At 47.4% G+C, this 24,195-nt stretch overlaps 1 protein-coding gene across 2 annotated transcripts in view; it reads left to right on the top strand.

Annotated features, from left to right (window-relative positions):
• SMYD1 (SET and MYND domain containing 1) overlaps window positions 1-23,803 on the top strand; it is a gene marked incomplete at both ends in the record, with an annotated part of 36,258 nt that extends 12,455 nt beyond the window's left edge. The window contains 9 exons of one of the 2 annotated variants that reach the window (XM_082851243.1): window positions 2,748-2,924; window positions 5,474-5,687; window positions 8,307-8,437; window positions 10,811-10,849; window positions 13,536-13,725; window positions 18,795-18,887; window positions 20,930-21,093; window positions 22,250-22,418; window positions 23,645-23,803. In XM_082851243.1, coding sequence (XP_082707369.1) covers window positions 2,748-2,924; window positions 5,474-5,687; window positions 8,307-8,437; window positions 10,811-10,849; window positions 13,536-13,725; window positions 18,795-18,887; window positions 20,930-21,093; window positions 22,250-22,418; window positions 23,645-23,803 — 1,336 coding nt within the window. The remainder of the gene's footprint in view (window positions 1-2,747; window positions 2,925-5,473; window positions 5,688-8,306; window positions 8,438-10,810; window positions 10,850-13,535; window positions 13,726-18,794; window positions 18,888-20,929; window positions 21,094-22,249; window positions 22,419-23,644) is intronic. The other variant, XM_082851244.1, reaches the window with a different exon arrangement.
• Window positions 23,804-24,195: the final 392 nt, after the last annotated feature.

The following is a 24,195-nucleotide window of genomic DNA, read 5'->3' on the forward strand; positions in this document are numbered from 1 at the left end:
ATATCATATAGTATTTGCCTTTCTCTGTCTTATTTCACTTATCACTTCCCTTTAAGACATCACGTCTTTTAGATGCTCTCATGGTGGGGAAGTAAAGAAGGGGTGGTATTTCTATCACGGAAGTACCCTTGGCCCCCTACCTATAGGTTCTCTTCCAGTTGGGAAGTCGTCCTCTGTGGCGGCTGCCTGGGAATTAGTGGATGCTGGAAGAGAGCAGGTGCTCAGAGATCACCTGGCCCAACCTCTGACACCTACTGAGGACTTGTTCTGTGCCAGGCTCTTAGCTGCTACTTTACACGTTGTTTCATTTAATCCTCGAATCACTCTGAGAGTGGGAGAATTTTGGAACTTCTTTGTAATTTTCTTCTTGCTTGAGTTTTTTAAGATACCAAGTACGTTTCATTAAAAAATAATAGTTGGACTTCCCTGGTGGTGCAGTGGTTAAGAGTCGACCTGCCAGTGCAGGGGACGTGGGTTCGATCCCCGGTCCGGGAAGATCCCACATGCGGCAGAGCAACTAAGCCCGTGCGCCACAACTACTGAGCCTGTGCTCTAGAGCCCATGAGCCACAACTACTGAGCTCATGCGCTTAGAGCCCATGCTCCACAACAAGAGAAGCCACCGCAGCGAGAAGCCCACACACCGCAACAGAGTAGCCCCCGCTTGCCGCAACAAGAGAAAGCCTGGGTGCAGCAACGAAGATCCAACACAGCCAAAAATAAATAAATAATTTTAAAAATTTAAAAAAGGTAATAGTCATTTGTCTAAATGATATCAAGATCTAAGTGTTGCTATTCTCATTTTCACATAAGGAAACGAAGGCTCAGAGAGGTTAGGGTACTTGCTTGAGGTCACACAGTCAGTAGATACTGGAATCAGGGGCTGAACTCAACTCTGACCTACTGCAGGTCTGACTTTCTGTAATACCCATCCCACCACCAACAAAAAGAGATGGAGACCAGAAAGACAAGCTTTTTTTTTAAACTTCCTCTTCCTGCCTACCTGATACTTCCATACATACTGCCCCCCTCCCGCCCCCCAAGAAAGGGTAGAATTTAGGTTATCTCTCATATCTACATTCATGCTACTTAAAGCTGCAGCATCAGTATCACCTGGGAGCTTGTTAGAAATGCAGAATCTCAGGCCCCACCCCAGACCCGCTGAATTAGAACCACATGATCTCTGAAGATGTGCACACACACTAAAGTTGGAGGAACCCCTCTCTGCATCAGACCCACCCTCTTCCTTCTTCCTAGTTCCAGCCTCGTGGCTAAGCCTTAATGGTAGGTGGGGTGATGGAGAGAAAGGTCAGCCTCATCTCAAGGGGATCTAAATTAGGAGATAGCTCATAATACTTCCTGGATTTCACCAGCTTTTAAAAATTGACTCTAAGTCCTAAAAAAATTGTGGAATGAGATTTAAACAAGTGTGTGAGCCTGTAGAAAATAATTTGGTGATTAACCTTTGGAACCCACTACGTGTTCACTAGGAGAAAAATCATTTCAGATTGATCACGTTTTCTTTTCATGAAAAGTAATTAAACGTTTATTATAGCAAAGTGATTGTAAAGACGCTCATGAGACAATAGGAAGGTGAGATATTATTGAACTGATAGTTGCATTGAGTCAAGCCTCATAAGGGATTATATGCATGACTGTAAAGGTCTCTCCATCACCCAGACTGGGGTGAAATCTATACTGCAGCATCTTGGGGCTCTGTCCCCAGCCTTCTCCCGGTCAAAGCAGCAGTAGCAGCATAGCTATGATGCGCTGCGGATTCTGTGCAACTGTAAGTATGTCAGGGTAATTCTACTCTTCCTCTCTCGTTGGGAAAGCTTAAGGGAATGCAAGGGAGAGAGGAAGACATTATTATGGGAATAACCTTGCATCTACTGTAAGTTATAAATAAGCACTAACCTTTTATGCCCTTGAGTACTTTACGACTAGTAACAAATTACTAGCATCACACCTCACAGCAGATGGGGACACAGCAGTTTGTGGAGTTGGCCACCCATCACTTCCACTCTCTCTCTGAGCCAGGAGAATACATCAGACAACATCTGTGACATCAGTAACCTTGTCCATCTTTACTCCTGCAAAACACGCAGAACTATGACATACATCATAACGTGTAGACTTCATTTTGTGTAAAACATGCCATGTTTCATGTCCCATCATATCGTAAGTAGTTACGATATTTTTATTCTTTGGGGAAAGGGACATTCCATTTCAACAATGAGAAGGATATGTCACACAGTATGCCCTCTCCCGGGCCACGGTGCCAATGACAAGTGACTTTTGGCAAGAGGATTGGGAGGAATTTCCAGCCACTCCCTTGACTTAGGAGACTTCCTTGGTTCCTCCGTTGTGATCCAGGAATACCCTGTGGTCCCCCTATTATAGTGGGTGTTCATGCTGCATGGTGATCCCAAGTTCAAGTGTTCATCCAGCAACTTGTGGTATTCCCGGTGGCTAACGCATAAAGGTTGTAACTCTACGACCCCTTGCTGAATTAAATTGAAGGGCTTATATGAAGAGCACAGTAGAGTTCCCTACATTGGTTTCACTGGAAAATATCTGCCAGAAGCGTAGCTACAGCTAGAGGGGATCTTTGGAAACCCAAGCCCCTTATTTTGAAAAATGAGAATCTGAAGCTTAGAAAGACAAGGACAGCCAGTACCCGAACCCCAGTCCCCCAAAAGCCAGTGTGGTGTCCTCCAATCACAGGTTTTCTCCCTCCATTTCCAGCCTTGTGAACGTTGTGTGCCACACTTGCTTCAAGAGGCAGGAGAAGCTCCACCGCTGCGGGCAGTGCAAGTTTGCCCATTACTGTGACCGCACCTGCCAGAAGGATGCTTGGCAGAACCACAAGAACGAGTGTTCAGCCATCAAGAGATACGGGAAGGTGCCCAATGAGAACATCAGGTCAGAGCTGGGCCCCGGGGTGGAGACTGGGATTCCCAAATGTCAGGCGGGGGATGGCGGCAGGGACAGCATGCCCGGGTCCAAGCAAGCTGGGATGAGTGCAAATCAGGAAAGAGTCCCAAAGAGACAGGATATGGTCCCTTCTTCCGTGCTCTCCCTTGGTCTGGGAAGCCCATCTATGAGGGGATCTCCACTGGTGGAGCTGGTTGCAGACTTGTTCCGTGCGGCTCCCCAGTGTTTAATTTTTTTAAAAAAATTTATTTTATTTGTTTATTTATTTTTGGCCGTGTTGGATCTTCGTTGCTGTGCGCGGGCTTTCTCTAGTCGCGGCGAGCGGGGGCTACTCTTGGCTGCGGTGCACAGGCTTCTCATTGCAGTGGCTTCTCTCATTGCGGAGAACAGGCTCTAGGCTCACGGGCTTCAGTAGTTGTGGCTCGTGGGCTCAGCAGTTGTGGCTCGTGGACTCTAGAGCGCAGGCTCAGTAGTTGTGGCGCACGGGCTTAGTTGCTCCTCAGCATGTGGGATCTTCCCAGACCAGGGCTCGAACCTGTGTCCCCTGCATTGGCAGGCAGATTCTCAACCACTGCATCACCAGAGAAGCCCCCAATGTTTACTTTTTAAAAATTGATCTGCCTGTGTCAAAAAATTAATGAGTGGCAGAGAGTCACCAAAGTGTCCCTTGGTCACAGGCTTTATCTTGTGGGCATGGGTTGCCTAATGGTTAACAAGTGGGCCTTCTCTGCCCTCAGAGTGAAGTAAGGCCCTCTGTCTCATACTCAAAGTTCTGTACTTTCTATGCTGTATAGCACGGGGAGATCAGCTTTGTGATGACCTAAAGGGGTGGAATGGGGAGGGTGGGAGGGAAGCCCAAGAGGGAGGGGATATAGGTATACATATAGCTGGTTCACTTTGTTGTACAGGAGAAACTAACACAACATTGTAAAGCAATTATAATCTAACAAAGATGTAAAAAAAAAAAAAAAAAACTCCCCAAAAAACAAAGTTCTGTGCTTTCTAGGACCCTCCCTCTTGTCCCACGTTAACCACCCGCCTTCTCCTCCAGAGCACTTTGCTCCTTCCAGACGAGGCCTTTCTTGCCCCTGCTCCCTGCATATGCACATTTGGGGCTGCCTCAGGGCCTTTGCTTATACTGTTTCCCCTCTTAGATTGTCTTCTCTGCCTTCTCTCTATCTAATCATTAAGAATGTGAATAAGTTCACACATGAGGTCGACATCCACTACCTCACTTTGTCTCCTAAACACCTCTGTGTTGGAGGAGGGCATTGAGAGGACACGACTTCTGGTTGACCTGCAAGCTGGACCCAGGTCTTCATCCCCTCCCCTGTCCTTGGAATGTGCTCGCTTGCCTTCCCCACCTCCCAGAAGCTGCCCAAGAATGTGGCATTGAGATAGCAAAGTGGTGTTGAAACCACCTGGAAGGTATGACTGAACCCAGTGAAGGCCTCTTTATAAACCCTAAAATTCGGCTGGCAGGGACCAAGATCTTTTTTTTTTTTTAATTTATTTTTTTTGCGGTACGCGGGCCTCTCACTGTTGTGGCCTCTCCCATTGCGGAGCACAGGCTCCGGACGCGCAGGCTCAGCGGCCATGGCTCACGGGCCCAGCCGCTCCGCGGCATGTGGGATCTTCCCGGACCGGGGCATGAACCCGTGTCCCGTGCATCGTCAGGCGGACTCTCAACCACTGCGCTGCCAGGGAAGCCCCCAAGATCTTTTTATCTGTGGCCGCCCAAGACAAGCCTCCTAAGTAAGTCCCCTGCTGATTCAAACTGACACCCACCAATCTGGAGTGGTCTGCCTCTCTTCCTGCCCTCTGTGGATGGGGGCCAGTTTGTGAACCAACACTCTGCAGGTTAGCACGGCAGGGGATACATATTATCCTCACTTTACTTGCCACTGGAGAGGTTCAGGGAGGTCAAGTGACTTGCCCAGGGTCACACAGTAAGAAGTGGAGTCGTCAGACTCCTTCTCCAGTGCTCATCTTAGCCGCACAGTCAGGAGAGACCCAGGCTGCCGCACCTCACTGTGTCCCCAGGCCCCTTCCATGATTACCCAGACCCACGTGACCTGGCTTCTGCCCACCTCTCCACCTTTATGTGATTTCCTCTCCTTGCTCCCTAGCTCCAGCACCTTGCTGTTTCTAATCGTGCCAAGCTCTTTCCCTGTTCCTTTGTACTCGCTGCTCTTTCCCCATCTGCACAGGGCGGGCGCTTGTTCACTCCGCTGGCAGCCAGGGGGTGCCGTGTCAAGCCTCCCCCCATCACCTTGGTTTCCCCTTCCCCAACCGCTCCCTATCAGGTCACCCTGCTTGATTTGGGGCATAGCACTTAACAGTAGTTTAGATTATCTTTTCAACTTAGGTCTCCCCCACTCTAAGAAGCTTCATGCTACAAGAAATTCCATCCGTCTAGTTCAAAACGGTGTCTTGGGCCCGACCCTGTGCCGGGTGTGTACTAGACTCTCAGCAAGCGTTTGTCGAATGAATGAATGAGCGCAGCGAGGCCTCTCTAACCCCGCCCCTCTGCGCAGGCTGGCGGCGCGCGTCATGTGGCGGGTGGAGAGAGAGGGCGGCGGGCTCACGGAGGGCTGCCTGGTCCCCGTGGACGACCTGCAGAGCCACGTGGAACACTTCGGGGAGGAGGCGCTGAAAGAGCTGCGGGGGGACGTGGACACTTTCCTGCAGTACTGGCCGCCCCAGAGCCAGCAGTTCAGCATGCAGTACATCTCGCGGATCTTCGGCGTGGTAAGATTTCTCCCAAAGTGGCCTTGGGGCTGGGCTGGCGCCTGGGGTTGTCCGACGAAGGACCTTCCAGATGCTGCCGGGTCCGTGTGGAAGGGGAGGCCAAGAGAAGCGCTGGAGGGGGGACAGAGACCTCACATGACGAACTTTTACCCAGTTCTCTTTCCGGTCTTCCTTTACTCTGAGGTCATGCCTGACGTGGCTGAAGTCAGCACCCCAAGCGTAAACTACTCATTAGCTCTGAGCGGTAGATTTTGATGGTGATTCACCTTCTCGTTCCTCTGCACTTCCTATATTTTCTCTTCTCCACATTGAAAACGAAGACCCAGTCACTATCCCTTCTTGCCCACCAGTCACTTTGGAAGTAAGACTCTTCCTTTTCCCACATCTGATGTGCTGATCGTGGGCAACCAGGGAGAGGAGAGTAGGGGCTTTCTGGAGGGCACTGCCTTGAGCAACCTATCCAGGCCTCCTGAAGCCATGAGGGTCTGGGAGGATGGGGTGGGAGCCCAGGAGGTCAGCAGTCTCAGGCCGTGGGCTATGGGGGCATGTCTCCCATCTGGCAGGCCCGGCCCCTTGTGGGGTGCTGGTGAGTGGGCTGAGGAAGGGGTTATTGTGATAACAGTAGCATGATCACATGCAGCATCTCTCACCATGTGCCAGTGCTTCTGTAATAGTGAGAGTTCTCCAGAGAAACAGAACCACAAGGACGTACTGTGTGTGTCCATGTATGTGCATATATATATATGGTATATTATACTCTATGCTTTATATTATGGATAGCATATATATATTCTATATGGAGAGAGAGAGAGAGAGAGAGAGAGAGAGAGAGAGGGAAGGAGATTTATTTTAATGAACTGGCTCTTGTGATGGTGGGAGCTGCTGGTAGACCATCAGGCTGAAGACCCAAAGAAGAATTGCGGTTCAAGTTCAAAGGCAGTCCACTGGCAAGATTCCTTCTTGCTCAGGGGCAGTCAGTCTCTGTTCTATGAAGGCCTTCAACTGATTGTATGAGCCCATCTCCATTGTGCAGGGTAATCTGCTTTACTCAAAGTCTACCAATTCAAATGTTTATCTCATCCAAAAAACACCTTCACAGAAACATACAGAATAATGTTTAACCAAATATCTGGTCACCACAGCCCAGCCAAGTTGACAGAAAGATAACCATCATAGCCTTCCAGATATTATTTTGTGCAAAACAAGATGAAGTCCGTGGTTTTAACATTCCTATTTTATAGAACAGAAAGCCTAGGGCCAGAGAGGTTACAGGACTGCCAAAGGTCACACAGTGAGCTGGTGTCCAAGGAAGGTCTAGAAGCAGTCTGTCTGATGCCAGAGTTTCTACTCTCATATGTGGAGTTTCTATGCTCCACAGCCTTGGTGTGAATGGGTGTCATAGACTATCTTGAGTATCTCTAAGGTGGTCTGGGGACTACAGCCAAGGATGCTGTAATCACCAAGGTGTAGAGCTGAAAGGACCCATAAAGATCATCTAGTCTAACTTATTTAACCTACAGATGGGAAAATAAGAGCTCAGAGAAGAAAGAAATTTGCCCAAGGTAACACAGCTTATTAGTGGCACTGACGGGCTTAACTTCATGTACTTGCTGAATGACCAATGAGATTGATGGAGAAAGTGACTGTCCTCTAGTATCAATAACAAATAGCTATGTGCTATACAGATCAGTATATATCTATAAATGTATATTGTGTTATAAATATTATGGATAGCATGTATTTATATATATGATTTTTACATTTGGCAGAAACTTGTGTGCAGATATTAATATATCCTAGGTAATATTTATTCTTATACACTTTTTTATACCCTGAGAGCAGACATTTGGAATCTATTTCTATAAAAAAATAACTTTTTTTAAGGAAAAAGAAAGAAATCAGGTGCCATATAAGCAGTAACCAATTTGATATGCCTGGCATTCAGAGATAAATGTTGCACTCATCAGATTTTAAAATTGTGGACAGGGAGTACAAGGTATCCACCAGACACAAAATAATCAAAAACAGATGTTGATTTTATTTTATGAATAGTTATAGGAGTTGAGAGTAGTCAAAGGTAGCAGAGGAGACACACACACACACAAAGCAGAGAAGGGCACAGAGAGAGAAACCAAGATAGACGCTGGGGAAGACTCGTGAGACCCAGATACAGGCAAAAGGAGAAACTTCTCAGAACCAACATTTCCATCTTGGGCCTTTTTATTTTTTTATTTTATTTTATTTTTTGACTGTGCCACACGGCTTGTGGGACTTTAATTGCCCGACCAGGGATTGAACCTGGGCCCCCAGCAGTGAGAGCACTGAGTCCTAACCACTGAACCACCAGGGAATTCCCATTTTGGGCCTTTTTAGAATACAGCTACCCAAAACTTTCAAGGTGGTGGTGCATTTTAGCAAATAGGAGACTCTCCCACAGTGCTAATCTTGAGGGTCATTTGGAGTCACACAGAGAACAGGAGACTGACTATCTCGTTTCCAGGCTCTCTAAGCATTTCCAGGATGAGACCAGGTTTTCTATTTTTTAAAAAACTTTCAACAGCTGGAGGGTGTTCTGCGCCAAGTCTATGTTAGCTGACTCTCCTCTTTTCCCCTGGGTAGATTAACTGCAATGGTTTCACGCTCAGTGACCAGAGAGGCCTGCAGGCAGTGGGTGTGGGCATCTTCCCCAACCTGGGCCTGGTGAACCATGACTGTTGGCCCAACTGCACGGTCATATTTAACAACGGCAAGTGAGTATGTCTTCAACTTGGGTTGGTATGTTGGGGATGGGGAGACCTTATGGTATTGTCTCTACCCTTGATTTAAACCAAAAGTAACCTGTTGAACCTGAGCTAGCATGGACTCCAAATGGACAGAACATAGAAATTTTATTGTAGAATAATTGTGAATAGGAGAAACATAATGAGGAAGATGGCAAAGAATTCCACGTGAGTAATTTTGGAGTCTCTGTATGTTTCTTGAGGTTGCCTAGATATGTTAGATAACCCTCTAACTACTACATAATTTAGAACTTGAAGCCTGAGATTTTCTATCTAGAGGTCATTGCAGAACATCATCAACTGAGAAGGCGCTTGGCAGGAACAGTCAAGTTCCCAGCAGAAGTCAGAAGGCACACGCAGGGGTTACCCTAAGAGAAGTTAGTAAAAACACAATTGACGGAAGTGTGGGTAGAGTTGAAGAAATTGACAAAGAATGGTGAAATGTCCAGGGTCTAGTGACAGAATGAAACCATTACCACCTTTTGACCTGGAGGGGCAATGGAGGAAGTACGGTTCTTGCAGCTGGTGAGAGCTGTAGCCATAGGAGGGGGCCCTTTCTCCCTGCCCACCCCCGCCACTCCAACAGCTTGGCTGTACCTGTAGAGAAACCAGCCACTGCTAGAACCGTGGTGTGGCAGAGGGAGAGCCAAGAGACTAAATACCCCAACCTCTTTCTCCTCCCATCTTCTGATCTCCTCCCATGGGCCAAACCCCAACCAGAAGCCAGAGGGCCAAGGAACCTGGGTGATGAAGCCCTCAGAGGTCAGCCCTGCCCCCCTGGAAGGCACAGGTCAGGGGACAGAAGGGCAGAGAATGGAATTTGGGGTGGGGCGCAAATGGAGAAGAGTCAGCAAACAGGATGAGCCCCTCGTTGTCCATGACTTAGGCTGGGGGGCTTTGGGGGAATGAGGCCTAAACAATATATCTTTTGCTCTTAGAGGCGAGCTCTTATGACAGGTGCAAGTTGACTCTAAGCCATCAACAATGAGCAGGCTTCCCCCCAAAGATAATGGTTTCTGGTTCTCAGCCAAGAGTCAGGCTTAAGTTCCAATAGAGCGAGGGCTCTGATTTCCCTTTTCCTTCCTATTTCTGGAAGCAAGGGCGTGCATGACAGTAGCACTTGAGAAAGTCACTCAAGACAGGACAGTTCATTTTGCACCCAGATGATTATCTTTCCCCTGCATTTGTATTTCCCTTTGTAAGCCTCTTGGGGTCACTGGCCTGGACCTCATGGAATCCTCCCCAGAGGAGCTGCTGTCTGGAGTTACCCTGGTTGGCAGAGAAGATCAGATTCACATGTGGGGCTGGTCTTTCTGGACACCACTCCCCTAAGTGGTGGTGACCCAGAGCTCTTCTTGTCACCACATGTAGCAGCCACAAGAACCCGGGGGCCCTTTCTTCAGATCATCACCAGTGCCCGCTCTGGCTTCCACGCATCCACTAATTTCAAGCAGCCACATTGTACCCGAGCTTCTTGGATGTTGTGCAAGAGGCGACTGCAGTCACTGTCTAGCTGCCTGCCATAGTGGAAAGAACACTGGACGCGGTGCTAGGAGCCCAATTCTAACCCCAGTAATTTCTGCATACTTCCTGTGTGATGGGTCTCCAGACACAGTTCAAACTGTTCCCGAAATAGACATTCAAAGAGGCCACCCTTATTTGTCCAAGATGCTTGTTAGTGGGACAATAATAGCCTCCCACGTGTTTTCTTAGCACTCTACTTTTATTTTATTCTTTTGGAAAAGAATGCCTGAAGGAAGGTTTATTTCAGTAGAAGAGAAAGCTGAGCCAGGGTTTGAATCATCCAAAGATCTCCTGATGCTGCTTCTTGGTGGCCACACAGCTGGGGACTCTAAGTTGAAGCCCTTATTGGTGTACCACTCAGAAAACCCCAAGGCTCTGAAGGGGTACTCCAAGCCCAATTTGCCCACGATTTGGCGCTCAGACAGGACTGGGCAACCTGGAGCATCTTTCATGAATGGTTCACATACCTTTTGTGCCCTGCCATTGAAAAATACTGTAGCACTCTACTTTTAAATGCGTTGTCTCATGACGGTCTCATGACCAGGTTACAGATGAGAATACCGAGGCCCAGGGAAGTGAAGCAACTTGTCCAGGGCTGAATCCCTTTGAACCCAGAACTTCTCATTCCAAATCCAGTGCACTTTCCACTATAGCAGGCTGCCTCTTGTCAAGGGAGCCCAGCTAGGAGCGGCTGGGATAGAGATGGTTGTGATGACCAAAGCTTTGATGGCATAACCTGGAGTGCTGTGCGCCCTTGCTAGCCATACGGGATAAGCCAATGGTAATGATTTCCATTTGGGTGTCTGTTTTGTTTTTCAGTCATGAGGCAGTGAAATCCATGTTTCACACCCAGATGAGGTGGGTCAGTCTTTGGAAACATCCCTGCTGCTCTGACCCATCTCCCTCACTTGCCTGGTTTGCTGGGGCTGCCCTTTCACGAGACTCCTTGGCTGTCTGTCCGTAATGTCCTTCTGCTCCCCAGAATCTTGTCTTTGCTGGATGCTACGTGTTTAATGCATTTATATTAATCATTTTGTTCCTCACCCACCCACTACCTGCTGTGCCTATGCTTCCCTCTCTTACTCCTCATTTCTCTCTCTCCTCCAACCTCAAAGCGTGAAGGTCCTTTCCCGTCACATCATCTTAGCAAAAACCCACACTCTCCCTTTAAACCCTGCTTATCGTGAAATGAGCACTGTTGATATTACTGACCTACTAAAGGACTCTGTGTTTTTTTTGGTTTTTTTTTTTTGCGGTACGCGGGCCTCTCACTGTTGTGGCCTCTCCCTTGCGGAGCACAGTCTCCGGACGCGCAGGCTCAGCGGCCATGGCTCACGGGCCCAGCTGCTCCGCGGCATGTGGGATCTTCCCGGATCGGGACACGAACCCGTGTCCCCTGCATCGGCAGGCAGACTCTCAACCACTGCACCACCAGGGAAGCCCAAGGACTCTGTGTTTGTTTATAACCTCCAACTTCTCACTCAGACTGGTTCTGAAAATGGTACCCATAACTGTGATGTTTTTGATAAATATTTATTCATAGTATTCTCTTTATTGCTTCTGGTCAACTATGAATTAGTGGTTTAGATTAGATTTTACTTCGGACTTTTCTTAATGACAACTCCACAGCCCCAGTGGGCCTTTTTCTCAAGGTGGGCTTGAAAGTACTTGAAATGATCTTCGGATTAACAACAAAATGCTGTGTGGAAGTTTGGGCCTTGGGAGGGCAGGGGTAGGAGTGGTTGGTGCATCTGAGTCTGTGTTGATGTGCGTTGCGAGGGACTTCGGACGATTCACATCATCTCCTGGGTGTTTGGTTCTACATTTGTAGGGCAAAGGTCAAGGTGAGAGCGTGTCTAGGGACCTTCCTAATTCTAAGTCTCTGTGGCCCTGGACTCTGCTCCTGACCTCTACAAGAAATACTTAAGTTGCCTACTTGTGGCTCAATTAGCTGAACTGTAGAACTGCAGAGCATTAGAGATGGAAGAGGTCTGGGATCCAAAACAGAATAGTGGTCACTATTCCTCCCCTGATTCCCAGTGCCAAGTTAGGTAAAGTGGGGCATATAAGTGTGCATTTCTTATACCTAAGTGACTTGACATTAATTTGGTTTTGAAAACTCTCTCATATCATTGAAATAATTTGAGATACTCTGAGACCTTGTGAGAATTGGATTAACCTTGGTGCGAAGCAAAGCTACTGGCCAACTCAACTGGCCACTGATTTACTGTTGAACGAGGACATGTCAATATAGTGAGCTGCCTCTGTGAAAGGGCTAGTGGGAGCAGAATTGCTTACTTATCCTGTATTATCACATATATTGGGCAAGGCAGTGTACCCCACTTTGAGAGAAGGTTCTTTAACCTTAAGTGGTCACCTCAGGGGCCTGGACATGCAAGTCACAGCTGTTCCTCGCTTGGCTGTCACCTCCGAGCACGTGGAAGGGGCTCCCTCTGACTGGGACCTTTCTCTGGTGCTGGAATCTTCTCCTGCCTTTCACATGGCATCTGAATCAGCCTCTCTGGGAGGTAAAGGAAATGACCATGGACTTCTCTGTAGATGCTTTCCCAGCCCTCTGCATCCTGCCCCTCACTCTCTGGGTGATGGGTTCCCTCTGGGCAGGGAGGCCCCCTGATGTTGGGGGGATACAGGAGCATAGCTTAGGATCCAGCTTGCCGGGCTCACCACTCTTTCTGTAGTTTCTGGACTCCTGGGTGGAAGATGCATAGCTGAGAGGCCCACAGGCTGGTCTCAGCTAGTTTGGCTTAGCTGGGTGTCAGTTGTGCAGTGGGATTTTGTCTTCAGTACATTCTGTATCTATCACATGGTGAGGTGTGTAGTGCTGTAGGTAATTGGAGGGTCAGGTCTAGGCTGGAAGGGGGTTACAATGTCATCTGCTCTCGCTAACCACCTTCAACCCCAAAGCCATGTCCCCCAGTAAACACAACAGTGAACAATGCAGTGGGCTAATAAAGAGCTAGCCTTTATTTGCCTCAGAGATCTGCAGGCATAAGTCTCCTCACATAAATTAGGTCTGAGCCATTGGACCAAAGGTTAAGGTAAGAGAGGGCTTATAATTAGAAACGGAACGGGCCAAGCTTCTGGGTAACTGAATGTGCGTGTTTCTGAGAGAAGCAGTCTCCAAACTAACCAGAAATGACTATCAAGGCTTCTCTTGTTTGGAGTTTTTGCCTTATTATTTCTCCATTCCTTTGTTACAGACAATCAGTAGCTAAATGCACTGGGAGAACTGCAGGCGTGGAACCTTTGTATGCTTTTATGATGGAGCCCAGACCTCTACTGGGAGTCTATTTGAGCTGATTCCAGAGCAATTAGCTGAATGGAGCAGATTTGATTGTTATAATGAGTAGAGTAGAACTCTCCAGAAAACTGTCCTTTACACCACATCTCCCCCTTTTGGGGGGAATGGAGTTTTCTCAGTGTTAGTGGAGGTCGTTGTCTTTGAGACTCAACTTCTTGAAACCTTGAAGAGCATACATCCCACCCCGGATCTGATGGACTCTTCTCCTTTACCCTGCTCCAGAATTGAACTCCGGGCCCTGGGCAAGATCTCAGAAGGAGAGGAGCTGACCGTGTCCTATATCGACTTCCTTAACGTCAGCGAAGAACGCAAGAAGCAGCTGAAGAAGCAGTACTACTTTGACTGCACGTGTGAGCACTGCCAGAAAGGGCTGAAGGACGACCTCTTCCTGGGTGTGAAAGACGACCCGAAGGTACAGGCAGCCCCACCACTGGGGTGCTTCTGGGCATCTTCCCCAGGAGCCAGGCGAGGGCAGATTCCACAGCTAACCAAGGCGCCACTGCCCTGGTGGACAGAGCGGGTGGTGGACAGAGCACGCAGATGGGTCCCAGCTAGCGTCCTGGTACCACTGCTTGCCAGGTGTTTGACTTTGGGGAAGTTACTCTGTTTTCTCATTTGTAAGATAGGAATGATGGCACCTGCTACAGGGGTTGTTATGAGGATTAAGCAAGATGATATATGTAAAAGGAGAGGCATAGAGACTAGACACTAAAGGAGAGGCATAGAGAGTAGACACTAAAGGAGTGGCATAGAGAGTAGACACTAAAGGAGAGGCATAGAGAGTAGACGCTAAAGGACAGGCATAGAGAGTAGACGCTGAAGGAGGGGCATAGAGAGTAGGCACTCAGTAAATTTAAGTTCCTCTTCTTGCCCCTTTGCAGGTTAAGTGATGCTGAGAATTCCATATAGAGAGACCAGATGGGCAAAGAGACTTGTTGTCGGGTTATCACAAAGATATTCCTAGTCCCATGGAAATGGGCAATGGGGAGATGGGGCAATGTTTGGATTGCTTAATATGCTTAATTCCTGAGTAACTGTTGCCTAATTGATGGTGAGACCACTGAGCACTGAAGTCTTACCAAGGGGGATGTCCCCCAGCGCCCCCTTCACAATAAGCAGGCCTTGTAGAGGCTCCTGAAGAAGACCACAAGACCTCAGATAATCAACTATACTTCAATAAAAAAAAAAAAAAAGAGAGAGAGAGAGAGAGACTTAGGAATGAAGGCACCTGGGCCAGGAATGCAAATATGCGAAGAGCATGACCTGCCGGGGGACCTGAGTCCTCGGCTGCATCTCCCTTCACAGACTGCGGTGCTCTGGCCCTGCACCAAATCCCCTGTGGGGAGGGCAGCTTTCCCCCCACCTGTGAGGCCTGCCAGGGAGAGCCTTTGGAATTGCCTATGGTCAGGTCTGAAAAATCACACGTAGGTTTTTAACCGGGAGCCATTCTCCTCGGGGAGGCTAACCCAGCACTTCTATATAATTCACAGTTCACCAGAGCATTTAAGATACAAATATACTTCTGAATTAACTTCTGCATCCTAAGTGTGGGCAGAAACTTGTCTCTGGTTAGAGCAAAGGCTACAAGCAAAACTGACTTCTAGGTTCAGATGGAGGGACCCCTCTCAATGACTTCATTACCCAGTGGTGTCAGTGCTACTGTCCAGATAGCTCTGTTCCCCCACTTGATGCACCTCTCTTTCATTTTCGGGCTATTTGAGGCTTCTTTTGCCACTAACTTATTTTTACTCTCAATATATAATGTTTTTTACCCTTTGGCCAAGCAGTTCTAAGAATTTACCCTGCAGATATACTTGAGTATGTGCACAGGAATATATGTGTAAAGAGATAGTACATTATGGCATTGTTGGGAACAGCAAAATATTGGAAAAAAGCTAAATAACCACCAATAGGGAAATATTTAAGTTAAGAAAATAAACTAATGAGGTAAATCTTTGTGTACAGACATGGAATGAGCTCTCTTTCTTTTTTTTATTTATTATTTTTAAAAATTGAAGTATAGCTGATTTACAGTGTTGTGTTAGTTTCTGGTGTACAGCAAAGTGACTCAGTTATACATACATATATATATTCTTCTTCATATTCTTTTCCATGATGATTTATTACAGGATTTTGAATATAGTTCCCCGTGCTATACAGTAGGACCCTGTTGTTTATCATTCTACATGTAATAATTTGCATCTGCTAGTCTCAAACTCCCAATACTTCCCTCCCCCATCCCCCTCCCCCTTGGCAACCACAAGTCTCTATGTCTGTGAGTCTGTTTCTGTTTCATAGATAAGTTCATTTGTGTCACATTTTAGATTCCACATATAAGTGATATCATATGGTATTTGTTTTTCTCCTTCTGACTTACTTTGCTTAGTGTGATAATCTCTAGGTCCATCCATGTAGCTGCAAATCACATTATTTCATTCTTTTTTATGGCCGAGTAATATTCCATTGTACCACATCTTCTTTATCCATTCATCTGTCGATGGACATTTAGGTTGTTTCCATGTCTTGGTAATTGTAAATAGTTGAGCTCTATTTCTTAAGGGAAAAGAGTTAAGGGGCTGAACATTGACATATGAATTCGTTTCCTAGGGCTGCCATAACACAGTACCCCAAACTGGGTGGCTTACAATAGAAATGTATTGTTTCTCAGGTCTGGAGGCTAAAATCTGAAATCAAGGTCTTGGCAGGGCTGGTTCCTTTTGAGGGCTGTAAAAGAAGGGTCTGTTCTAGGCCTCTTTCTTTGGCTTGTAGCTGGCCCTGGGCCTTTTCACATGGTCTTCTCCTCATGTGTCTCTTTCTCTTCATCTGACATTGTTTTTTTAAGAACACCAGTGCTGTTGGATTAAGGGCCCACCCTACTTGAGTATGACCTCATCTTAACAAATTACATCTGCAATGACCCCATTTCTAAATAAGGTCAGATTCTGAGGTACTGGGGGTTAAGACTGCAACATAGAAATTTAATTTTGGGGGGATGAAATTCAACCCATAACACTGTGTATGCTACCATTTCTGAAAATTAAATTTATTAAATTATTTAAATTAAAAGGGACACGTGCCCTGACACAGATTCACTCACCCCACCTGGGTGTGCAAGCAGAGTCAGTCTCCAAACAGACAGAAGTAGGAGGAGGAATCTGTAACCAGTGGATCAACAATGCCTAGTGTGGAGAAGTTGAGAGTCATCCCTCCCAGGCAGGATACAAAACAGGAATGTGTTCCTTATAGGAACAACCCCATTTTCACAGAATCAAAGGTTCTGTTTTCCAGGAAATGTGTATTGACACTTATGTGTGGGGCACTGAACACAGTACCACAGGAGCTACAGAAAAGAATAAGCCAACAGTGGGTTGGAGACTAGTGTGATTTTATGAGCCAACACTTGGGCAACAAACTATAGGTGAAACTAAAGATGTACGTTTGATGGATGGGTGACACACCTCCGAACCACCAGTCACAGAACTCTACACAACCAGGCAAGATATGGACTCCTCTCACTAATGTGCTTGATTCCAACGGGCTAAGGAAAGCAGACGCACGCTGAAATGACTGGTCTTGGGACCAAGGCATGGTCTGCTAACTAGCAGAATGCTGAGTAGCGCTCGGGCGGGAAGCCAACATTCGGGTCGTCAGGCAGGAAGGCAGCCAGAAGCCAGGAATCTCAGCCAAATCAAAGGTCAAGGTGAAAGTTAAGTCAGGAGTGAGACCTGCCAGAACTCAGAGCATTGATGGATGCATCAGATGCTGGAGTCAGGCTGTGAGACAAGTACAGAACAAATACAGAAGAATTGCAGGGAGGCCCAGATACAGAAGGATATGGAAATGAAGGTAGTCAGAATTTTAGGGATGATCAAGAACTCTGCAGAAGCCAAAGTAAGTGAAGTGGGGAGAAGCATAAATATAATCCCACTTCCTTAAGTGATCTCGACCCTGAGGCAAGCTGTCCTGGGTTCGGGTTCTCCTATTACAAGATGGACACTGTGGAACTGGCTCAAGACAGCTGGGAGCCTGAGGGAAGACCCTTGATCTCCACGTATTAGGGGGCTGTATTTTTAAGGGAACAGATGCCCATTCTCCTGTAACTTTTTGGTAGTTTAGTGACGGTGACCTCACAAAATAATGTGAGCAGCAGATATAAACACAGCTGTTGATCCCAATTCTTTGTGGTGAAAAAATTGGACGACCAGAGAACTGATTAAATTGCTCTAGTTTCGTACAGTGGAAAACTCTAGTTACTAAAAAGGCGATATAGGTATTTTTATATTTATATGCGAAAATATCCACAATCTACTGAGTGAAAAAAAGTAGGCAATAGGCAGAAATATGTTATTATTCGAGTTAGAAAAAGATTGATGCTATTGACATATACACCCTCATGCATGTGTGTACATGCAGAACACACAGTCATACAGACATACTCTTTGTTGATGTGTCTGTGCCTTTGATAGGTCGGTGCCTTTCCTGTACCAGTTGTTACATAGTGTAAATATTTTTCCTCTGTATACTCATTGGAAAATACTCCTCAACGTGCTGTGTCCATCTTCGTGTGGGTTCTGGGCATTTCTGCTGTTTTCTCCGTACTTTTTCATAATGTTTTAATTTTTTACAGTTTGCATATGTTAATTTTACAGTCAGAATAAATAATAAAGGTATTTTTATTTTGGAAAAAAGTTATATTAGATTTGCCCAAGCCAAAAAAAAAAATCTTTTTTCAGAAAAAACTTCTCTTTCTTTAGTATTTTTTTTTTTTTTTTTTTTTGCTGTTGAGTTTTTTGGGTTTTTTTTTGCCACGTGGTACGCGGGATCTTAGTTCCCTGACCAGGGATCGAACCTGTGCCCCCTGCAGTGGAAACGAGGAGTCTTAACCACTGAACCGCCAGGGAAGTCCCCCCAGAAAAGAGCTTCTGATATGGATAAACATAGCAAGCAAACTTTTCCTTTGGTCTTTGAGAAATTTGGCACTTTTTCTTCAAAATTATCGTGCCTTCATGGGAACTGGCTTCTTAATTATGGTACCTCAAATATCAAAACCTCATTTTTTTTTTTTTTTACAAGATCACTAGACTGCTTAGGCAAACATAGGGAGCCTGGTGGGTCTAGATTTCACGGCTGACAAGTTCTCTCATGGATATCCTTTTGGTCTAGACAGGGAAATAGGGACTGGATGCAGAGACACTTGGAAGGGTTGACAGCCCATAGCCACAGGGCCCTCTTTAATGAGCTCCAATGGCAAACTGGAGTATGATATTTTTTGGTCAAGTCCCCGGCCTCTGTCCTCAACCACTGGACCACCAGGGAAGTCCTGAGCTATAGGGACCTTGAGTGGCATTTACAGAACTGAAGCATTCAATGAAGAAGGCATTCATCTTGTGCTACAGTGAATGTCAAAGGTGGCAGCTGTTCAAAGATGCAGTGGGTTGCCTCACAAAGGGGTCTCCAGCTGAATGTCCCCCCCTTTCCCAGCCCTCTCAGGAGGTGGTGAAGGAGATGATACAGTTCTCCAAGGACACGCTCGAAAACATTGACAAGGCCCGCTCTGAGGGTTTGTACCACGAGGTAAGAATTCATTTTTCTTTTTTTGCGGTACGCGGGCCTCTCACTGTTGTGGCCTCTCCCGTTGTGGAGCACAGGCTCCGGACGCACAGGCTCAGTGGCCATGGCTCACGGGCCCAGCCGCTCCACGGCGTGCGGGATCTTCCCTGTCCGGGGCACGAACCCGTGTCCCCTGCATCGGCAACTCACTGAAACTGGGTTTGAGGAGAGCACAGGCAGCCTGACAAATGTCCTGGGGCTGGGGGTGTCTGTGATATCGGGGATGGAGGAATGGAAATGGCAGTGGGTGTCTTGCTTTCTCGCGTCCTGGCTACAGTGTCCAGATCTACTAACTGTGCATTCAACCCTGGCTCTAGAAACACCAGGCGTTCTCAACTGTCAGTACACAAGAATCATTGAAAAAATCCCGATGCTCAGGACAATTCCTCCAGCATCTCTAGGAGTGGGACCCAGACATCAAGATTTGTAAAGCTCCCGAGTGATTTCAACAGGCACCTAAGTTGAGACCCACGGCTAACACTGACCTGCAGAGCACGTGCCTGCACTGAATTCACAAAGGCAGCTTGTTGGAAGTACAGATTCCCGTGTCTCACCCCCTAAGGTGTGATCCGTCTAGTCTGCAACAGAACACAGGGACCATGAAGCAGTATTTTCCCCCCAAGCTCTTTAGACAATTTGGTAGCTAGATTTGAATGGCACTAGGGCATGGCAAGGTGGGAGATTAATTTCTCTTCGTTTCTATCTGCTTTTCTCTGATCTTCATTCGCCTCCTCTTCTCACTCATTCTTTGCCCATATTTGAGCCCTTACTGGGGTGACCAACACACGACATGCTCCTTGCCTCCCGGGAGTTCTGTCAGGTTGCGGGGAGAGAGTCCCATGAACAAAGTGTTGCTGTACAGTACGGAAAATCTATGGCAGCGGCTCGCGGTAGGAGCTGGAGCTCCGGATTCCATTCCTCTGTCGTCTTCTTCGTTTGTCCTCTTCTCTGCTCAAGCTTGGTGGGGTCGGGTGCAGGGCTGGACGCTGCTCATGGGCTTACAAGGATTGTCTTCAGGAAGGATTGTTTGCCAGCTCACAGTTTGTCACACCCCTACCCAGCTGCCTCATGGGCCTCTGGGAGAGTCTCAGAGAAAACTGGTTTCCACGCATTTGAAATGGAAAGGATTGTGTGACATTTCTCCCGTGAGAGTGGCAAGGGAAGGAGGGGAGAACTGTGAACCACTAAAATCTAGAGACCATCTGACTGTGTAGGGTGTAACTGAAGATACGTCTACACACGAATCAGTTGGAAAAGCCCAACTATAAAGGCGCTTGTGGTCGGGCCCGTCTTCTTCCTCACCAGGACCCATGTGGCCTCCTCCTGATGGGTCGCCTGGCCTCTCTCTCTGCCAATCCCTCCCGTACACTTCGAGCAGGGCATGACTGTCCACCTCACTGTGCATAAGGGCCACCCAGGGGCAGATGTGAAGAATGCCACAGTCCCTCCCCCGGGTATTCAGTTTCAATTGGTCTGGGGTAGGACTCAGACGTCGGGATTTAAAAAAGCTCTCCCGATGACTCCAGAGCACAGCCAGGATGCAGAATCATGGGAATGATGGTTAAGATAAAGCTCCACTGCTTGATTTGAATACTTGGTCCATTGCTCCCTTTCTGTGTGACTTTGGCAAAGCACTTGCCGCTCTGTGCTTCAGTTTCCTCGTCTGGGAGAATGGGAATATTAGTAGTGCCTATCTCATTGCGTTGTTGTGAGAAGAAGTACATATATATGTATGAACATGGCTTTCATATCTCCCTACTGACTTCTGTGATACCTCCTCATTCTGCCGTGTCAGCTGTGTCTCCCACTGTTACCCTTGCCATCCCTACATCTTAGCCAAACAGGGCCATTTTGCTATTCAGATCACAAACTTGTGCTTTCCCTTCTCTGCCGGTAGTTTCCTCAAGCTTCGAAGAGTGAGTGTCCAATGCCATCGTGATGCTCCCGTATGTGAGTCAAGCATGTGCTCTGGTGCAGGGATAACAGACAGGGCCTGTGTCTCCTAGGTTGTGAAATTATGCCGGGAGTGCCTCCAGAAGCAGGAGCCAGTGTTTGCCGACACCAACATCTACACGCTGCGGCTGTTGAGCACCGTTTCCGAGGTCCTCTCCTACCTGCAGGCCTTTGAGGAGGCCTCACACTACGCCAGGAGGATGGTGGATGGCTATATGTAGGTGACGATCCTGGGTCTCAGGTAGTCTCCTGGAAATGTGTCTATTCCAGGGATGGCAAAGAGATGGCGTGCCTGTCGCTACCTCTCCCTCCTGCGCCCACAGCAGGCATCAGTAATCGATAACTGTCCTCTTTATAACTGAGTCTTTGTATCGTGGTGTTCTGAGCAATAATGTCTAAATAATCAGATTTGGTACCTGAGATGAAATCTATTTGTCATCCCTGGTCTTTCCCAAATCCTCCAGCTTGTCTATCACTTGGGAGGCATCTTCTGCTTGTGGTTTCCTTAAGGCTAAATCTGGCTTGATTTTAAGTGCTTAGATAAGTTTCTCCCCCCTAACAATCAACAGAGGCAATCTTGTCAGCTTTAGATTTTATTTAAAAAAAAAAAAAAAAGAGGGACTTCCTTGGTGGTCCAGTGGTTGAGACGCCTCGCTTCCACTGCAGGGGGCATGGGTTCCATCCCTGGTTTGGGAACTAAGATCCCACATGCTGCACAGCAAGGTGCAAAAAAAAAAAAAAAAAAAAAAAAAAAAAAGAGGTGTCAGCCATTCTTGCTTATAAATGGTAAAAGGCAGCTCCTTTGCCTTCCCTCTGCTAACGTCCTCTCTTGCCTTATGTGTCCACATGGGCATGTGAATTTGTATTTCTGGCCAAATGAATATGTTGGCATAAGAAAGTTGCATTTTTTTGAGTGGATGTTACTCATAAACAAAATCTGGGAAACCTGTACACCATGTGAAAAGGAAGTCCTGTTAAGAGAGTGCCAAGGAGGTGAAGATACAACCCTGTCCCAAGAAGGACATTCGAATTATGTTTTTTCCCCTGAACTTCCTAGCCCTTTCAAAGGAGGGCTGAAGGCTCCCAGCTCCTTGTACTCAAGTTCCAAGCACAATCCTGACCCCGTTTCCCCATTAGGACTTGGCTCAGTAGCTAGGTCGGAGTCTCAGCTCTTGCAGCCTCACCGCGTGGGGTGTTTGGCATCTCAGTGCATCTCTGTGTGCCCTCGTCTCCCCTGATGGTTGATGCCTCACAGCGCTGGTGGGAGAGTATATGGACTTCATCAGTGAGGTCACTTTATAAGTTGTCAGATGTTGTGCAGATAAAAGGTAGGTTGGGAATATGTGTCATCATTACTCGCTCTGCCCCTGCAGGAAGCTGTATCACCCCAACAATGCCCAGCTGGGCATGGCCATCATGCGGGCAGGGCTGACCAACTGGCATGCTGGCAACATTGAGGTGGGGCACGGCATGATCTGCAAAGCCTACGCCATTCTCCTGGTGACACACGGACCCTCCCACCCCATCACCAAGGACTTAGAGGCAAGTGGCTTCTTGGGGCGAGTCTGGGCTCTCTGAAGATGGAAGCTGAGGGCTAGACTCTGCTTTTGGAAAGACCCTAGATTGCCTGCTAGACCAGAAGGGAATTCAGAAATGCTTAGTCTGCTCCCCTTGTTTTATATCTGAGCAAACTGAGGCCCAGAGAAGGGGAGTAACCTGTCCTTGGTCGCAAAGCGAGTGGATAGCAAAATTGAGGCTTGAACGCTGGGATGCTCCAGGCCTGGACTGAGAAAACCTAATGGTGTGCATGTGTGTGTGTAGCACGTACATTAGAAAACGTGCCGCATGGAGTAGAGTCAGGGAGCACAGGCTCTGGGACCAGACTGCTGGGATCCAATTCCGGTTGGACCACTTTCCAGCTTTGTGGCTACAAATATTGAGTGTGTGGGCCTCAGTCTTCTCATCAGAAAAATGGAGAAAAAAGGGTAAGGTTGTGGCAAAGGTTCAATGAATTGATGTGTGAAAAGCACTCAACAGTGTCTGGTGAGTGGCATGCTCTTCATAGCTGCTGGCTGGCATTGTGCTTCGAGGGCTGATTTATTTGAAAGTGACGGGGTTCAGAGGACTGTCCTCAGGCAGTAGTACAGGGAAAGAGGACAGACTTTGGTGTCATAGAATGTATGTCAGTACATTAAGCTTGTCAAATACAAGTGTTTGTCATTGTATTCACTGCTCTAACCTCAGCCCCTCAACGAAGCCTGGCCCTTGATAAATATTTCTTGAATTAACATATGGGAGAATGAGGGTTTTTCTGTGTGTCACATAGAAATAGTAATCTTCCCGGCCGTTGTAAAGTACGAGGGAATCTCACCCATTTCGTGTATGAGGAAACTGAGGGCTGAAGGGATTAAGTCCCTTGCCTGATGTCCCACAGTGTTGATGGGACTTAAGTTCAGGAACCAGGGTTCAAATCCAGGTCCCCACCTAGCAGTTCCTAAGAACAAACATTCTCCGCTGAGAGCATTCCCTCAAGCTACTCTCTCAGGTGTCTGACTCCCTCTTCCTAACAAATGGAGTCCACTGCCAGGACATTAGGCTCGCAGTGTATGAGTGTGTGTGTGTGTCCTCTGGGGAGGTACAGTTGAATCTCAGTGGCTGGGAGCCACTTACCCCATAGTCTGTCATTTCCAAAAGGGCCAAGGTAGGTCAGAAACCAACACATCCTGGGGGTTTGTCATCACTGTTTTCGGTGTATCCACGTCCCACAGGCCATGCGGATGCAGACGGAGATGGAGCTGCGCATGTTCCGACAGAACGAGTTCATGTACCACAAGATGCGCGAGGCCGCCCTGAACAACCAGCCCATGCAGGTCATGGCTGAACCCAGCAATGAGCCGGCGCCGGCTTTGTTCCACAAGAAGCAATGAGGACCTGCCTGGTGGGAGAGGGGCGCCGTGGCTGGGGAACTGGGGAGACATTCTGGAGGTGGTGGGTTTCTGGGGAGACCCTTGATGAGGAAATCAGCGTAACGCTCAGCCTTGTTGCCGCGGGAATGTCCTACTCTTTTTTCCCAGTGTCATTTCGGTTCAGTTCAATTCAATTTAACCCTATCCCAGACCAGTCCAACTCCTCCTACAAATATTTATTGGGATAAATATTTATAGGATAAAGAAGCTCTAAAGGTAGCTGGAGAGGCAAAATGTAAACAATTAAAGCACAGTGTGATGATAAATGCAATGGCGAACTCTATGGAGGGGGCACAGTGGAGGGCATGTGTCTGGTGTGTGTGTGTGTGTAGTGGTGAGGGTGTCATGGAGGA

The sequence above is a fragment of the Leucopleurus acutus genome (assembly GCF_964270905.1).
Source record: "Leucopleurus acutus genome assembly, chromosome: 12".
Taxonomy (NCBI): domain Eukaryota; kingdom Metazoa; phylum Chordata; class Mammalia; order Artiodactyla; family Delphinidae; genus Leucopleurus; species Leucopleurus acutus.